Source organism: Anser anser (assembly GCF_964211835.1).
Source record: "Anser anser genome assembly, chromosome: 5".
Lineage (NCBI taxonomy): Eukaryota > Metazoa > Chordata > Aves > Anseriformes > Anatidae > Anser > Anser anser.
Window position 1 is genome coordinate 9,503,019 of NC_139725.1, and position 14,790 is coordinate 9,517,808.

The 14,790-nt window shown below is 35.7% G+C and overlaps 1 protein-coding gene across 1 annotated transcript in view; it reads right to left on the reverse strand.

Moving 5' to 3' along the window:
* LOC310900663 (uncharacterized protein) overlaps window positions 1-14,790 on the reverse strand; it is a 252,722-nt gene that overhangs the window by 124,198 nt on the left and 113,734 nt on the right. Inside the window, exon 5 of the mRNA XM_083838957.1 lies at window positions 14,388-14,435. Within this exon, the coding sequence (XP_083695083.1) occupies window positions 14,388-14,435 (48 nt within the window). The remainder of the gene's footprint in view (window positions 1-14,387; window positions 14,436-14,790) is intronic.

Consider the following 14,790-nt stretch of genomic DNA (forward strand, 5'->3'; position numbering starts at 1 on the left):
GTAGAGATAAAATATAATAGATTTTATTTTATCATATAAAATGTATATAATGTATATTATTAAGATATAATGGATGAATTTAGAGCTGTATAGTTTCAGCAACAAGGTTAATGTGCCATTTTACAAAGCATGTTGAAGTAGACCAAATATATAACTCCAAAATATTGTGATCAAATATAATTTAATACCAGTATATATCTGAATGTTAGAGATACGTCTAAAAATTTGTATAGTTGTTTTGTTGTTGTTTGTTTTTTATTTTATGTATTTATTTTTAACCAATAAACATCCTTCAATCAAAATATGACTGTTTGGTCTGCCAAGGCTGGCAGGGACAAGAATAGCCATTTACGTGAAGTATTTTTAGTCTTTATCAAACTTCCTACCTATTCTTCACCTTCATCATGCTTTCCTTTCTCTTGCCTTCCTAACTGTTGATATCTTGTTGTGCTTAGTAAAGCTTAGTAATGTTTAGTAAAGCTAATATACTGTGTAAAGGAAAAAAAAAAATGAGGAAGAAAAAAATTTATATGAGAGAGAGAGAGAGAATTTGTCTAAATATGTCCAGGAAAAGTGAAGAAAAACATTCCATTATAACACTCAATATTTCCAAATCCTACTTTCTCTTTATGCGTAGTCTTATCTTTCTGATTTCGGTCCATGCAGGGTTGTCTCGTTTTACTCATTTTATAGATGTTTTAATTCCCTTTCCCATGTTTGCCCATGCAAGCTGCTTGTGCAGAGGTAATAACGAATAACCAGACACACACCCTCTGACATTTTATTGCATAAGAGGTTAAAATGAGTGGAGAATTAGGAAACCTACAGTGATGCTTCTCCTTCCTATACAGAAGGATTAAATACAGGAGATTACCAGCCCTGAGAATGGGGGAGTACAGTGGCAGATCACCTTCTTCTGGGATGAAAGAAAGGAAGCAAACTACAGCTCTTCATTTTTGGTCATTCATCTGCATGCTCATCCTCTACATTTATTTTCTATTCAAGAAATCTTCTAGCTTTTTTTTTTTTTATTATTTTTTCCTTTTTTTTGATCCCTTAGATTACTTCATAAGGAGAAATTATAGTAGGTTTTCAGAAGAACAGTAGATATTTCTTCCACAATAATAACTCAGTATCTGAAAAGTGCTTATAAAAGGAAAGGGCAACATCTACTAGACAACAGTGTAATCTGCTTAGGTGTAAGGATTAGAAAATTCATTGTGCTATGAACCTAATGAGCAGGCAGTCATTTCAATAGGACTTGGTGACGTCAAATATGGTCTTTTGAAGGTCAGCAGTTGAGATAATCTACATTATTACAAGTTTAGAAAAGCACCAAAAGTTCTTTGATCTGCATAATATGTCCCATAAATTATTTTGTTGACCTTTGCAAATAATTAATTTTAAAACACTATATGTTTTGGTGATCTGCATCAAGGAAAGAGAGGTCCATGATTCAGCACCAGGCTGCAGCCATTATTCACTGTGTTCTAATTATTTATAATTGAATACCTACTATGAAATGTAAATTTTTTTCACATAGTTAAGGAAGATATATATTCATTTTCTTAACAGATATCAAATCTAGGTGCCTCCTTTTTGTATAGAGGCCTGTAATTTTATAGATGAAAGTTCTGTGAATTTTTATTTATTTTAAATCAAGTTTTATCAAACCACCTAGTCTTAACACTGGGAAGTCCATGAAAATGGAAACATTTTGAGATTCTTAGTTTTGAGCATAATGAGAAAACATGGTAAAATGCAAAGTAGGTTTGGAACAGAGACTACATAGTGGATGCAGAAACGAACATGGAGCTTCTGAGGATTTCTAAACACAGAGATGATGTATTTTCACTTCTGCAAGATTCAGGGAGAAGACAGGTCAAGTGGGGAGGAAAAATGGCAAAAGTCCAAACACATTAACATGAAAGAGACAAAAGCATAAAATAGAAAGCATTTATAAAGCAGAAAAAGTAAATTAATACAAAAAGAAAGAAGAAATACGGAGGACAAACGTATTCATATAAAGAGGAAAATTAGTAGGAAAAGTCACAGAACAGAAAATGCTTACAATTTGTGGACTTGGTTCCCTTTTAATCAACGTACAGAAAGCAGCCTTAAGAGCTGACCAGAGTGGGGAGTTGTAGTAAGTAAAGGTTATCTTAAAAAGCAATGCTGAATCACTTTTGGTTCCACTTTAATTATTGGGGGAGTGCAGTGCGTACCATGACAGAATTCCATTTCAAACTAGGCAAGGGAAGTTACACCGGTATGTCAGTACGTGCAGTCCAGTTCATGCAGCAAAAAGGTTATATTCTTGTACTGCTGCTGATCTTTTCAATTGCTCTTTCCATTGTGTGAGTCATCTGTGACATAGACTTGTATTTTAAAAGAGTTACACAAAAAATATTCACAAAACGACCATCTCACCTATTGATGAAGACGTTCAGATATGATTAATGCCCCGATCTCCCAGAGTTACTCACATGCTTAAATGAGACTTAAAAAATTTGAAATAATTTGTAAGATTATTCATATGCTTGAAGGTAAGCAAGTGTTTTACTGTAGAGAAGCCTAAACCCCTATCTATGTAGCGCTCTGCATGCACACCATACAGCATTGGTCACATTGCTATCATTATTTTGTCTACTTGATACAATCCACAAGGTCCTTTGTTGATGATGTGTTAAGTATTGTTCCTTTGTCCTGTAAGTTGTGGGAATCAATTTTGATTTGTACTTGCACTACTCCATAGTCTCATGGGAATGTGGAAAATAATGGTTGGCCAAAAAGTTAGATGAACTCTGGAGGCTTGGATATGTTCTGTGTTCCACCACAAACTCACGGCGAGACATCAAGGGGTTAAGTATTGCAGCCTTTATCATTTAGGTGCCTTGTTACATGGTAGGATACTGAAATCATACCTAATTAATAGCAAAATGACTTAACTTCCTATATAATACATGTGAAGAATTATCAACGATAGCAAAATTAATAAAATCTAAAATGCTGAATGATGGGGCAGCAAAGCCATACAGTAAATATGTTGATGTGTAGGGTACATGTAAAGGGGATGCAGACTGACATACGTCCCCTTCAGCTGTGGCATCACCAAAAGTGATTTCTAGCCAGTACAGAATATCTACATTTGCAAAACCTCTCCTGGGGCTCACTCACAGTGACTACCCTTCAGGACACAAGATGGAAACCAAGCAACACTGTGATGCATCACTAAATTTTTCTGACAGTATAATAGTCAGGAATCTCGCCCACCATTTGACACACCCAGGTCCAGTTGCCTTCAGTGAGCAGTCACGGCCGGTCAATAAGAGACCTTGCAACTATTCACAGAGTTATCTGTGTTATGTTTCCTGTGCCTTGGTGAGCAAACAGCAGGTAGTTACTTGCACATGTAATGGTAGAATAGCATCTGAACAATGACCAAAGCCAAGTTCCGGTTAACAGAGCAAAATACTGACAAAAAAACAGTGCCTTTAGTATTAGTCTATAGTATGGAATAAAAATAATCTTAAATCAACAGACATTGAGTTGTACTAACAAGCAAAAAAAAAAAGTTGGAAGAAAGGTATTTCCCAACTAACGTTTTGTTTGCTCTACATTTTGTTCATATCTGAAAGTTACTTTCTGAAGGGATTGGTTTGTGACAGCAAACTGTTTAACTGATGAGTTAAAACTTCTTCATTTTTCATTATTTGCTATATTTAACAGCATTATAACTATACAAAACTATACATATTGTAGCTGTTGATACATACATACATATATGTAAGATATATACATGGAAAACTGATTTCTGTTATCTAGAGAAAATCTTATAATTTAAAAATATAAAATCTGATCTCTTGTTTTTCTTATCACACAAGGCTTTAGGGTTTAAAATAATTTAATAAAGATTTCAGATGAAGCTGGAATAGTTGGTGACTCATAGGTCATCAGTGGGTGGCAGGTGAGAGAAGGGAAAGCCTAAAGCAGTTAAGGTTTTAATGAGACTCAGAGCTAGTTTTCAATTCAGAACATTAATAGTTATTATTTTTTCCTGTTATTTTAACCCATACACAACGTTAAATACATTCTCTCTTCTCCGGTTTTGTTTAGTCTAATTTGTTCTTTCCCTTTTCTCCAGAGATTTGTAAGAAGCAAAAAGATATCTGTGTTTCAAAAACATGAAATGTTACGGCTGAATTTCATTATATTTACTAATGTTATTCCTAACAGGAAAAAGAAAAATAGAACAGTTCTGGTTATCAATTTTTGATTCTTAAAACTTCAGAGGTTTTAAGTAAAATTGCTATAGAAAAATGTTAATTTTAGAGATGTATCCTATCTTATACAGCATGTATTAATTTGGAATTTAACTTGTGAAGAGGAGCCAGAATTTGACAAGGTTCTACAATTTCCCAAGTAAATTCATTTGAATATGTTAACCATTCCTTATCTCAGGAAAGCTGTCTTTCCCAATTTAGCTGAGATTTCATGACAGAGGTAGGATCCAAACTTCTGGGAACCTGCTTTAAGATCCCAGACTGTTCTACCTGAAACACCCAAGGTGCATCTGCAGTTGAGTTGTGGAAGCTGATCTTTTTCTTGCCATTTTGTTCCAGCCCTAACCTCACAAAAGAGAAATTTCTCTTTCTCTCACCCAGTGGACGGGAGGCAGCCATGCCTAGAACAGCTCCTTTAATGAATTCATGAGTCAGTCAGGGTGACTGAATTACAAGACAGTAAAAGAAACACACAGCATTGTCCCTAGTGTCAAACAGAAGCCAAAGACAGAGTTTAGAGAGTTTTTGACCACAAGAACTTCTTTGAATAGCTTCTGCTCCTCTATTTTCATAGGTCCATGTCTTCCCATATAGAAGAAAGCCTGAGACCTTGTTCCAAGACACATTAAAGCTTCACTTTTTTCCCCCAGGAACCTAACCTATATCCTTACTGTTCTCTAAAAAAAAAAATTTGTTCTGGTTTGCTCCAGTTTTCTTCACTTTTACACCCTCAACTCCTACAATCTATTCTGCTATTCTTTGTTAACAACTTTAAGGAGCAAACACAACCTCTCCTCTTCACACACAGGAGCAGTAAAACCTTTTGTGCTAAGCAGGACTGGAGGACAAATAAGGGTTATGGCTCACAGTTTTCCAAAATTTAGGCTGTTTCACAGAAATTCTTAGTACACACAGAAACTGAGAGCCTTAGTACACACAGAATCTGAGAGACAAAGCAAAAGCACGTCAGAAGGTTTGTTAACACACACCTCCCGCACCCCTTTTATTTTCAAAGAATGAAGCCAGTCCTGCGATCGAAATCTCTTCGACTCAGCTGTCTGACAGCCTGGAAAGACAGCTCCCTTTCCAGTTGCATAGGACTGTGGCCTACCTGAGATCCTACCTGCATCTAGAAGAGAGATGTTTTCTTATATATCTTCTGAATAAGAGAATATATACTGTTTCTTACCATGGTAAAAAAATATGTATATATATTAAAAAAAAAAAAAAAAACAGCCAGCAAAAACAAACAAAACAGTAGCACCATAGAACTGTGGTACATCCTCCAGAACATTTTGTGCAGAACTGGCAGCATAATATCCACAAGTTTGTTATTCTGTTCCTCCTAATTCATATGGAAACATCACTGATTTTGCAGTAAAATGATAGCTTGACAATGAAGCATTCTGCAACCTCAGCTTCCATTGAAGAGCCTCCACAGCATGTTGAATATCACTTCCAAACTGAACAGAGGCTGAGCATTACTGCCATCCACTAAGATTTACATGATTAAATAAATCTCAGAGAAGCTCAGGATTTAGAAGTAATGGGTCACAATTCTCATCCTACTAGTAACAGTCATATGAGTATTCAGTTCCAGTGAACTCATCGTAACTGTTGTTATACTGGTGCATAAAAGAAACAAGACTTAGATTCCAGCCAAAGACAAAAATATGTGAAAATGTTCATCCTTTCTGTGCTTCCACATTAGCATCTATGGTGTCTCATACACAGACTCTGAAGGCAAACATTAATGAACTTCTTATTCTAATATCTCTAACGTGAAAGCTGTGCTTGGTCAATTAGAATGACCCCAAGGCTATACCGTCTATTGACATCAGTTTAATAACCCATGTATACAAAAGTTCATAAAGACATTAAAGGCAGTGAAAGTGATTTTGTTTCTTGATTTTGATTTTTTTTTTTTTCTGCACAGTTCACACAAGTCATTTTGAAGAACGTGTTTCCTGCATGTAGCTTCTTCTCTGCACATACAAAAAGTCTTGTGCAGGAAACACAAAGAGCTGTTCTCCAATGTAGCAAGATAGGACTATGGATTGCTTTAACCTGTTTTTCATAAACAAAACCTACAAATAATTCAATGACTATCAGTATAGATTTTTATCTTCTTAACTAGTGATTTGTTATTCTTACTATCACTGTGCCTAGACCAGGAAGTTAAGATACCATTTTCTGAAGTATGGTACACACAGTAAGGAAGACTACTCATTTTCTTTAAAATAAACACTATCTGAATTTTTAGAGACACACAGAATAATGAAAGAGAATAAAAGGGGATGGGAAGAAGAGTGAAAAGTATTCAGAAGGACAGATGGCCATCTCAGTACACTAGGGGACTTGTGTGCAGGACAGTGATGAAGCTCAATGAATCACAAGTAATTTACAATGATTTTTATGTGAAATTAGAATGAGGCCCTTCAAAAATATGCATGTTTAATTTCTAGGAGACTCTGGTAGAGAGGTAGTTTTGCATGCAGTCTCAATTCTCTAAAAAATCCTGCTGAAGCAAAAAAAAAACCTATATTACGGTTGCTAGGAAAAAAAGCGTCCATATTTCTCTCCCTAAGATTAGCAAGATTTAAAGGTTTAAAGTTAGTCAGAAAATAATGCTGTGGATAAATTACCAAAATTATAGCAAATTAAGTGTTAACTTTTAATAAACTGCACTTTTGTAACTTGCAATTCTTTAAATTTGCAACTACAGAATTTCCAGAGAGCCTGCTAAGTTACTATGGAACTTGATATAGCAATTTTATGACCTTACATATAATGACACCCAACCGTTAAAAGAATAACGTTATATACAAACATGGAAGGTAGTTTTAGAGAGTTAGTGATACACCCTATAACAGTAAATAAATTTGGCTTGGGTTGATTAAATTTCCAATTTTTGTGCATTGTTTTTGAGTATTCATAATCTATGCACATGATTCTTCCACCATCTCGACACTGCACTTTTAAATCAGTATTATTTTTCTTTTACTAGAAAACACAGCTTTTTTCTTTCTTTTTCACCATTACTCTACGATCATGGAAAACTTCTGCACCTCCAGCACTCTTGAATTGTTCCAACATGCTGTACACCAGTCTAACAGGAAATACGCTTAGGATTCTGACACAGACAATCACAGACTGCTGTTCCTAATGACTACACTGCTCTGCTTTCCCTCAGGTGCAAGCTGAGTGCTGGGGAAGGGTAAGGAATCTCCTCGGCTCCTGTGAGGGATCTCTCTGGACCATCCAATCCTCTGGAATGAGAACTCCTCAATTACCACCTGAGCCTTTCTGTCTGTGGGCACAGACCACAACAGCACAGCCACTAACAATGTATTTGTATTTTTTTCCTTTCTCTTAGATACCTTGATTTTTTTTTCCCCTCCCAATTTTTATTGTTATTGTGTAAGTGGTGCTGACAGCACTGTCTAAATTTTCTTCATGTCACTCCCCTTCAGTAATGGTCTCCAACCTTAAGTTTTCTTCTAGTTGTGCTCGTTTGCTCCTTAACTCTCATACTAAGTTCTGCAGGTAGCACAGCTTCAACAGGATGATGAAGAATTACCCAACAGAGGCAATTCTGCTGCCTTCTAGCAAAAGCACTCTGCACCAAAGAATAAAAATAAAAATATTTTTTTGTATTATCCCAGGGAAACAAGGAAACTAAACTTAGGCTTCATATAGAGTCCTTCAAATCACGATAGTATTAGCCCTCTTGTTTGAACTTCTGAGAATAGCTATTCAAATGTGAACACTGAGCTCAGTTTTCTGGTGCACATCAAATATGTTCAGGATCCTTTGGAGAAAAAAAAAAAAGTGTGATTCTGGAAATCTAAAAACACTATAGAAGTTTTGAACAGGAAATAGACTTTCATACTCGTTGGCTCAGCTGAAAAAGTGATACCTGCTGGTACGTAGACTTAAGGAATCTCAACTTGTGTTTGGGGTAGAAAGGCAGCCCTATAGCCTCTCTGACCAATTCATTTAGATATGTAAATTGTGCTTAGTATTTAACGCAAATGTCCAAAATATAACCTATGTCTCTAAAGTTGTGGATGGAGGCATGGATTTAGAAAGACAATTAAAACATAGATCTTATTTTCAGTTTTATGAAGTGAATAAGCTGATTTTGAAAAATAACATTAGACTGAGACCTAGGAAACATACATGAGGAAATGTTCTGAGGACAAAGACAAGTGACAGCGTGCATACTGAACTGTCAAGAAAGAAGAAACATCAGATTTCTGAAGGATAAATTAAATTAAATGAGTTGGACCTGTCTGATCTTCACTTAAACAATTATCCCTACACTGGATGGTTCTGAATATGCTCTTTCTCTTCTTGTAGGATCCTTAGCGTGAGGCTTTTTCTGGAGAAAAGGAGCATGGCTTCTTCCACATAGAGGTAATTTCTAAAGATGCAATTTCTTTGGAAGAAGCTATGTTAGTAAATTTGAGTATGTCTGAATGCCATAAGTACGTAAGACAAAAATGCAGAATTCTCCCTTACGCAGAACAAAAACCGAAAGAGAAATGTTCATATGCTAATATCAAGTTTTCTGAATAGCTCTGTTGTACTTGATCATTTCCTTACTTTCTCTTAGTCTTTGCTCAATTTCTAACTTTCTTGTTAAAAACAAACAAAACCCCCACATATTTATCTTGATCCATAATAAAAACTAAGCTACTGTACTCCTAAATTTCATTACAAATTGATAGCAAAGGATTCACTAAAGGACATTTTTAAAATGCTTCAGATTCTTACCCTATTGAAATAGATGTTTTCAAGGTTTCAGGTTCCTATTATACAAAGCATACTTTTAAAATGAGAGAATACAATACAGAGACATTTGTTCTTGTCTGCAGAGAGCCTAAAACAGCAGGTAAGGTAAATACTGAACTTCCTTATGGTTAAAGGTTTCTCCTCAGGTAATAGAGAACTGCTCTCTGTAGAACCTGCCGAAATGGAAGTTGCAACTTCAGTACAGCAAAAAAATGTCTTTCCTTTTCCTGTTCCTCCTGGGAATTGCCTACAGCGAGCTCTAACTTCATGGCATCTTAACTTCTTTATAAAGACAACCTTATTTTCATATATAGGGGAGGTAAAGTGCAAGACAGAAATTTATCAAAACCAATAGACTTGCACTCCAGTACTCAGACCTTTTCAACTTTTAAGTGCACACTTAGCATTGAAGACTAAGCTTCCTGCTGCCAGGCTATGTGGAACAAAGAGTTCATAGCTCTCCAGTCCTTTTTCCCAAACTCACCATAGGGAATCAAGATTTAATTTCTTAAATTAATAATTTAATTGATTTCATTGCTGAGCATCCCCTGCTCATACACTGATCAAGCTGGAATTTTTATTAGAGCTAATAGAAACCTTGTTTATGGATATCTTTTTCCAGACTCTGTCTGTTCTACAAAACCTTCTCAGAACTCTCAGAATGAGACTTGGTTTTGATTTCAACATAGTTTCCTATTCACTCACATTCTCAAACAGGTGTACAATAAAATTACTTCTTTCTCATACCTTCTGATGGAGATGGTGATAAGTTTATCACATAGAACCAGAGCCACATTTTCTAGTTCTGAATCATACTACTAGGTTTTACAGTAACAGTTACAGTATCCTTTTCCCTGTTACTGAAAAACATACAAGATTAAAACATATTGAATGTATCCCGTTTCCAAGAATCTGACTAGATTTCAGCCTGCAGTTTCTACTATAGCAAGACTCTCTGTATCAGTTGCCAAAACTTCAGAATTTGCTTGCGCCTTTCTCTTATGCTGGAAATGAATCCTGATCATGCAGCATCACCTTAAAATATATTTCTGAGGTGTGGGAGGATTTTTAAGATCTGAAAATGAACGAAGGATGGAAAATATCTTGAAGCCAAAATATGATGTATAGAATGACATAGTGACTGCATCATGATTTCTTTTTTCTGGTTAAGCTGCCAGTGTTCACTCTTCTGTAGATTTGGTATGTGTGAAATAGAGCAAAAATATAAAACTTAATAAAGTTTTACATAGGATGCAAGTTTCTCTTAAGAATTAATCATTTGCACTTTACCTTGAAATAAATCAGGTATTGATTTGAAGTGCAAGTTTGGAAAAGTTCTTTCAGTCCTAGCTTTCAATGGTTTCAAGAAAACTTATTCTAAATGGTCTACTTCTGGATCCCAGTCCATAAGGTGGAAATTAGAGTGAATTTCAAGCTTCAGGCTTGTGATAGAATAGCCCCATCCAGCAATCAGGCATGCATCAGGTGCTTGCTAACACCCCCCCACCCCCAGTGGAAGAGGGAAATGGTAGATCAATAGCAAGGAAAAAAAAATGGTAGGTTAATTAAGACACTTTAATAAGCGAAGGAAAATAAGGAAAACAACAACAGCAGAAGTGATGAAAAGGAATCACTCACCACCTCCCACCAACAGACTGATGCCCAGTTGGTCCTTGAGAAGTGGCTACTTTGGGAAAAAGTACCTCCCAGTTTTATTGCCAAGCATGACATTAAGCACCATGGAATATCCCTCTGGTCAGTTTAGGTCAGCTGTCCCAGCTGTGTCCCCTCCCATCCTGTTATCCAATCCCAGCCTACTCAAAATGGGGGCCAGATGAGAAACAGAGAAGGCCTTGATACCATACAGTTATTGTTCAGCAACATCTAAAACACTGTGCTGTTATCAAAACTGTTTTAGTCAGAAGTCTAAAACAGTAATCTAGAAAATTAACTCCATCCCAGATAAGCCCAAGTACAATACCTACGGCACTGGCACTGCAAACACGGACCGACTCTCATTCTAGTATTTTCCTGCATTTTTAGTGCAATGCACTAACAACAAACTACAAAAAGTTCTGAACATATACGATTTGTGTATACGGCTACAGTACTGAATAGCTAGGTTTTATCTATTGACTAAAACATTTCACTGGAAAAATTGCTTGTCCAGTGGTATGACCTACTGCTCATCAAAGGGCTTGGCATTGCAAACAGTTCAAGCACCATTCCTGTATGAACAGAAAGTTAGGAATCACTCATGCCATTAATATAAAGCCAGACTTGTGCAGCGTGTCTTGGTGAAGGCTGTTCACAATGTCCACTGTGAAGTTTCAACTCTGATGCACTCCAGTCTTTCAGTAAGGTTTGTGCTAGAACCAAATTGTGTCTTCACCAGGTATTTGGAAGTATTTCATTTGCAGGTAAAACTTTATTCAAGTCAGTACAAAAGGTTTTTATTTGCCTCAGTTGGGCCAGGACTTTCCTGCAAGTTCTGCTAAAATCCTACCTGGCCTACTTCCAACATTTTTCATTTTTACCTTCACTTGCTTGTACTCATTGTTAGTATTCATAGCATGGTAAATGTTTTGTACATGCTTCACTTCCCCCTCAAAATTAAGATGTCCAACCACTGGAGCTCCAGACAGCAGAGGTACTCACTGTAAAAACTGCATTTACGAAAACCAGAGACTTCATACCTTAGAAACAAACCAGGAAACACAGATCCAGAATCACTGGCCTATCACAGCAGATCAGTACCGTATCAGTATAAACCAACACTGAATCTATGGATTTTAAGACAGTTCCTCTAATTTTCCTTTCACAAATACTTATTGTTCTTATTTAGAGCAAAACTACTAGAGGAAAAAAAAAAAACACAACAACCAAACAAACAAAAAAAAGAACAACAGCAACAAAAACCACACAAGCAAACAAAAAGACTATTTGAGCTAATACCCAGACTGGAATATATCAAAGTTTAAAGGTGCTTACAGGCAGAAGAAATATTTGTTGTCTGAAACACTTAAAGATCTAGTGAATTATTGATGCATATTGTAATGCAATGCCAAGTCAAGTTGGAAAGAGAGTAAGGAGGTAACAGAACACTGCCCACCTAAAACTGAACTTAGGGAGGAATCAAGGACGTTGCCGTGACCAATAATAAACACTGGACATCTGTTCTCTTGGAGGGAAATTTACTCCATATATTGGTGTAATAAAGCATTAGAAAGCATCCTTCTAAATCAAGAACTTTAACAGTCACTGTTAAATCACTGTTACATATGTTCTTTGTACCTCTAAAAACTGTTTTAAACAATGAAAATGATTTTTTTATATAGATTTTTTCTACTTGTAAATAGAAGCTTATTTTTGTACTTCAGATTATTTAATCAGGCTATCTTAGATGTACGTTTTCCTTCAGGGTTTTCTTAAAGATCACACTTATGGTCTATATATCTGTATATGCAGTATGGCATGTTTAGGAGAGAGAGGAAGTCAAGAACGTTCTTTCATATGATTCTTTATGCATCCCCCCATTTCTCGTCCTTAAAAATAATTACCATACCTTGTCTACTGGGAAAAGCACTAATTGGACACATCTGCCATCACTGTGCCGTGTCACAAAGGGAAAAATCCTTGCTAATGGTTCCTGAAACACCAATCTGAGGTGGGTGGCATTAGATGATTCACAGAAGACAACCATCTCTGTAGGTTAATTATTTTTATTTTGTTCAGACTTAGCTGATTTATTTTGAACTAGTCATGGGGTAGTTAATAAATGTCATTCACTTCATTAAAAAACAACATTCTCATCTGTTGTAAATAGCAATCAAAGCACATATAGAGAGCAAAAAGTGCTGACCACAATGCCCTCTGCTTAGTATGACAAAGCACTACGAAATGAAGCTTTAAAATAGAATATGGACTTTTCAAGGAATTATACTGAGCTATACTTTTCAGACAATAAGGAAAAACTTGCATTCATATAGCAAAGTAATAAATGCCCTTGACCCTCACATGCCAGGTGACTGTATTAAACATCTGGTCAGCCAGCAAAGTGGCCCATCTCCACTTTCAGACTGAGGATTGAAATGGAAATAGTCAGAAGAATTATTAGTCTGGGAATCACATCTAGGCTTAGACATCAGCTACATGAGAAGCCTTATGCATATGCTGAAACAGCATTAACAGGTTGAGGGAAAAGAGCTCAGGCTTCTCTAGAAGGTATTTGCCTAGTAGGTCACCAGCAACTGCACAGACTTGTCAAGAACCTAATTGTTCCATTTAGATACTTAAAGTATCTAAATCCCTCTTCCAGCCATCTATGAACTCCTTCGCTAGCAAGACAGCTGAAGCTTTGAGAAATTTAAGATCCAACATCCAAAACAAAAGTCATATGTAAGACAGATACGCAAGTCATATATAAGTATACTTACTGAGTGAACTGGACTCCTAGGCTTTATTTGATGACTTGTACGTGGAAGACAATTCCACAACATGAGTCTTCAACTGCTAAACTGGCTTACGAATTTTCAATTCTCCTATCCTCATCATCTCATTTTTATCCCTGCAAACAATTCTGACCCCTCACTTCTGCCAAAATGATTTACACCGCACTATTCACTATAAGCAAGCTTGGTTATAGCCAGAGTTTAAACATATATATATATATACACACACACAAAAATAAAATAAAATAAAATAAAATAGACTTTTAAAGGTTTTTAACTCCAGCTCTATCTGACTACCTTGGATGAGGGTGACAATTGCACATTGGATTCTGACTGCTCTGGAGCAATAACTGTACACTTGATTTGCCTCCCTGAACAAATTTGAACATCCCCCAAGTCTCATCTAATCCTACTGGAGAAAGATAATTAAGAAAGCTTTCTATTTATATTTCTTATGACCAATGTAAGTTATTTCTCAAAGCAAGGGACGCTTCAGGGAACAAACAAAAAAAAAAATATCTCAGCTACATTAGCATAAGTAAAGAGTAAAAATCATTGTTTTTGTTTTCCAAAGACAACATATTACCTGATACTGGGCAGAACAACAGAATTATCCTATCATTTTAAGTGTAATAGTAGTTAGAAGCTGTTTTTCTTCAGACTCTGAATAAACTTCACTGAAATGTTTTCCCTCTTCCTTAGGTTACCTCTTGGCACTGAAGGAACTCTTATGACTACAAAGTTCATTTTTTGCAAGATTATTTGATATACAAAAAGTATTCATAAATGATTTTTGAAATGCGTAACAATATCAGTAAGAAAAAGTATTATTAAATATGAATAAAATTGTTCTTACCTCTTTGCTCAAGGTCGTCTGCATACCTCAAATGCTTGCCTTTGGATTCTAAAAATAAGAGAGAGAACAATAAAACAATAAACAAATGAATAAAACAATAACAAAACTTGTCTAACGTTTGATGAGTAAAATTTATAATCTAAAAAAAGGAAAAAAAAATATGGCATTCTTACAGTGGATTTCTATATTGCTGAATTCTAAATGAGCTGGAGAACAAAAATTCAAGGAAGCTGCTTTGGAGAACTCAATTGTCTTAAAGGACTGGCTTTAAAATACTAAACCGCAGAATGCAAAAGGTTAAAGAATTCAATGCATAAAAAAAATATACTTTACGTATAACTTTAATAGCCTTAAGGATTCTAAATACTGATTTTTTTTTAGTTCTGCTTAACATCTCAGGACT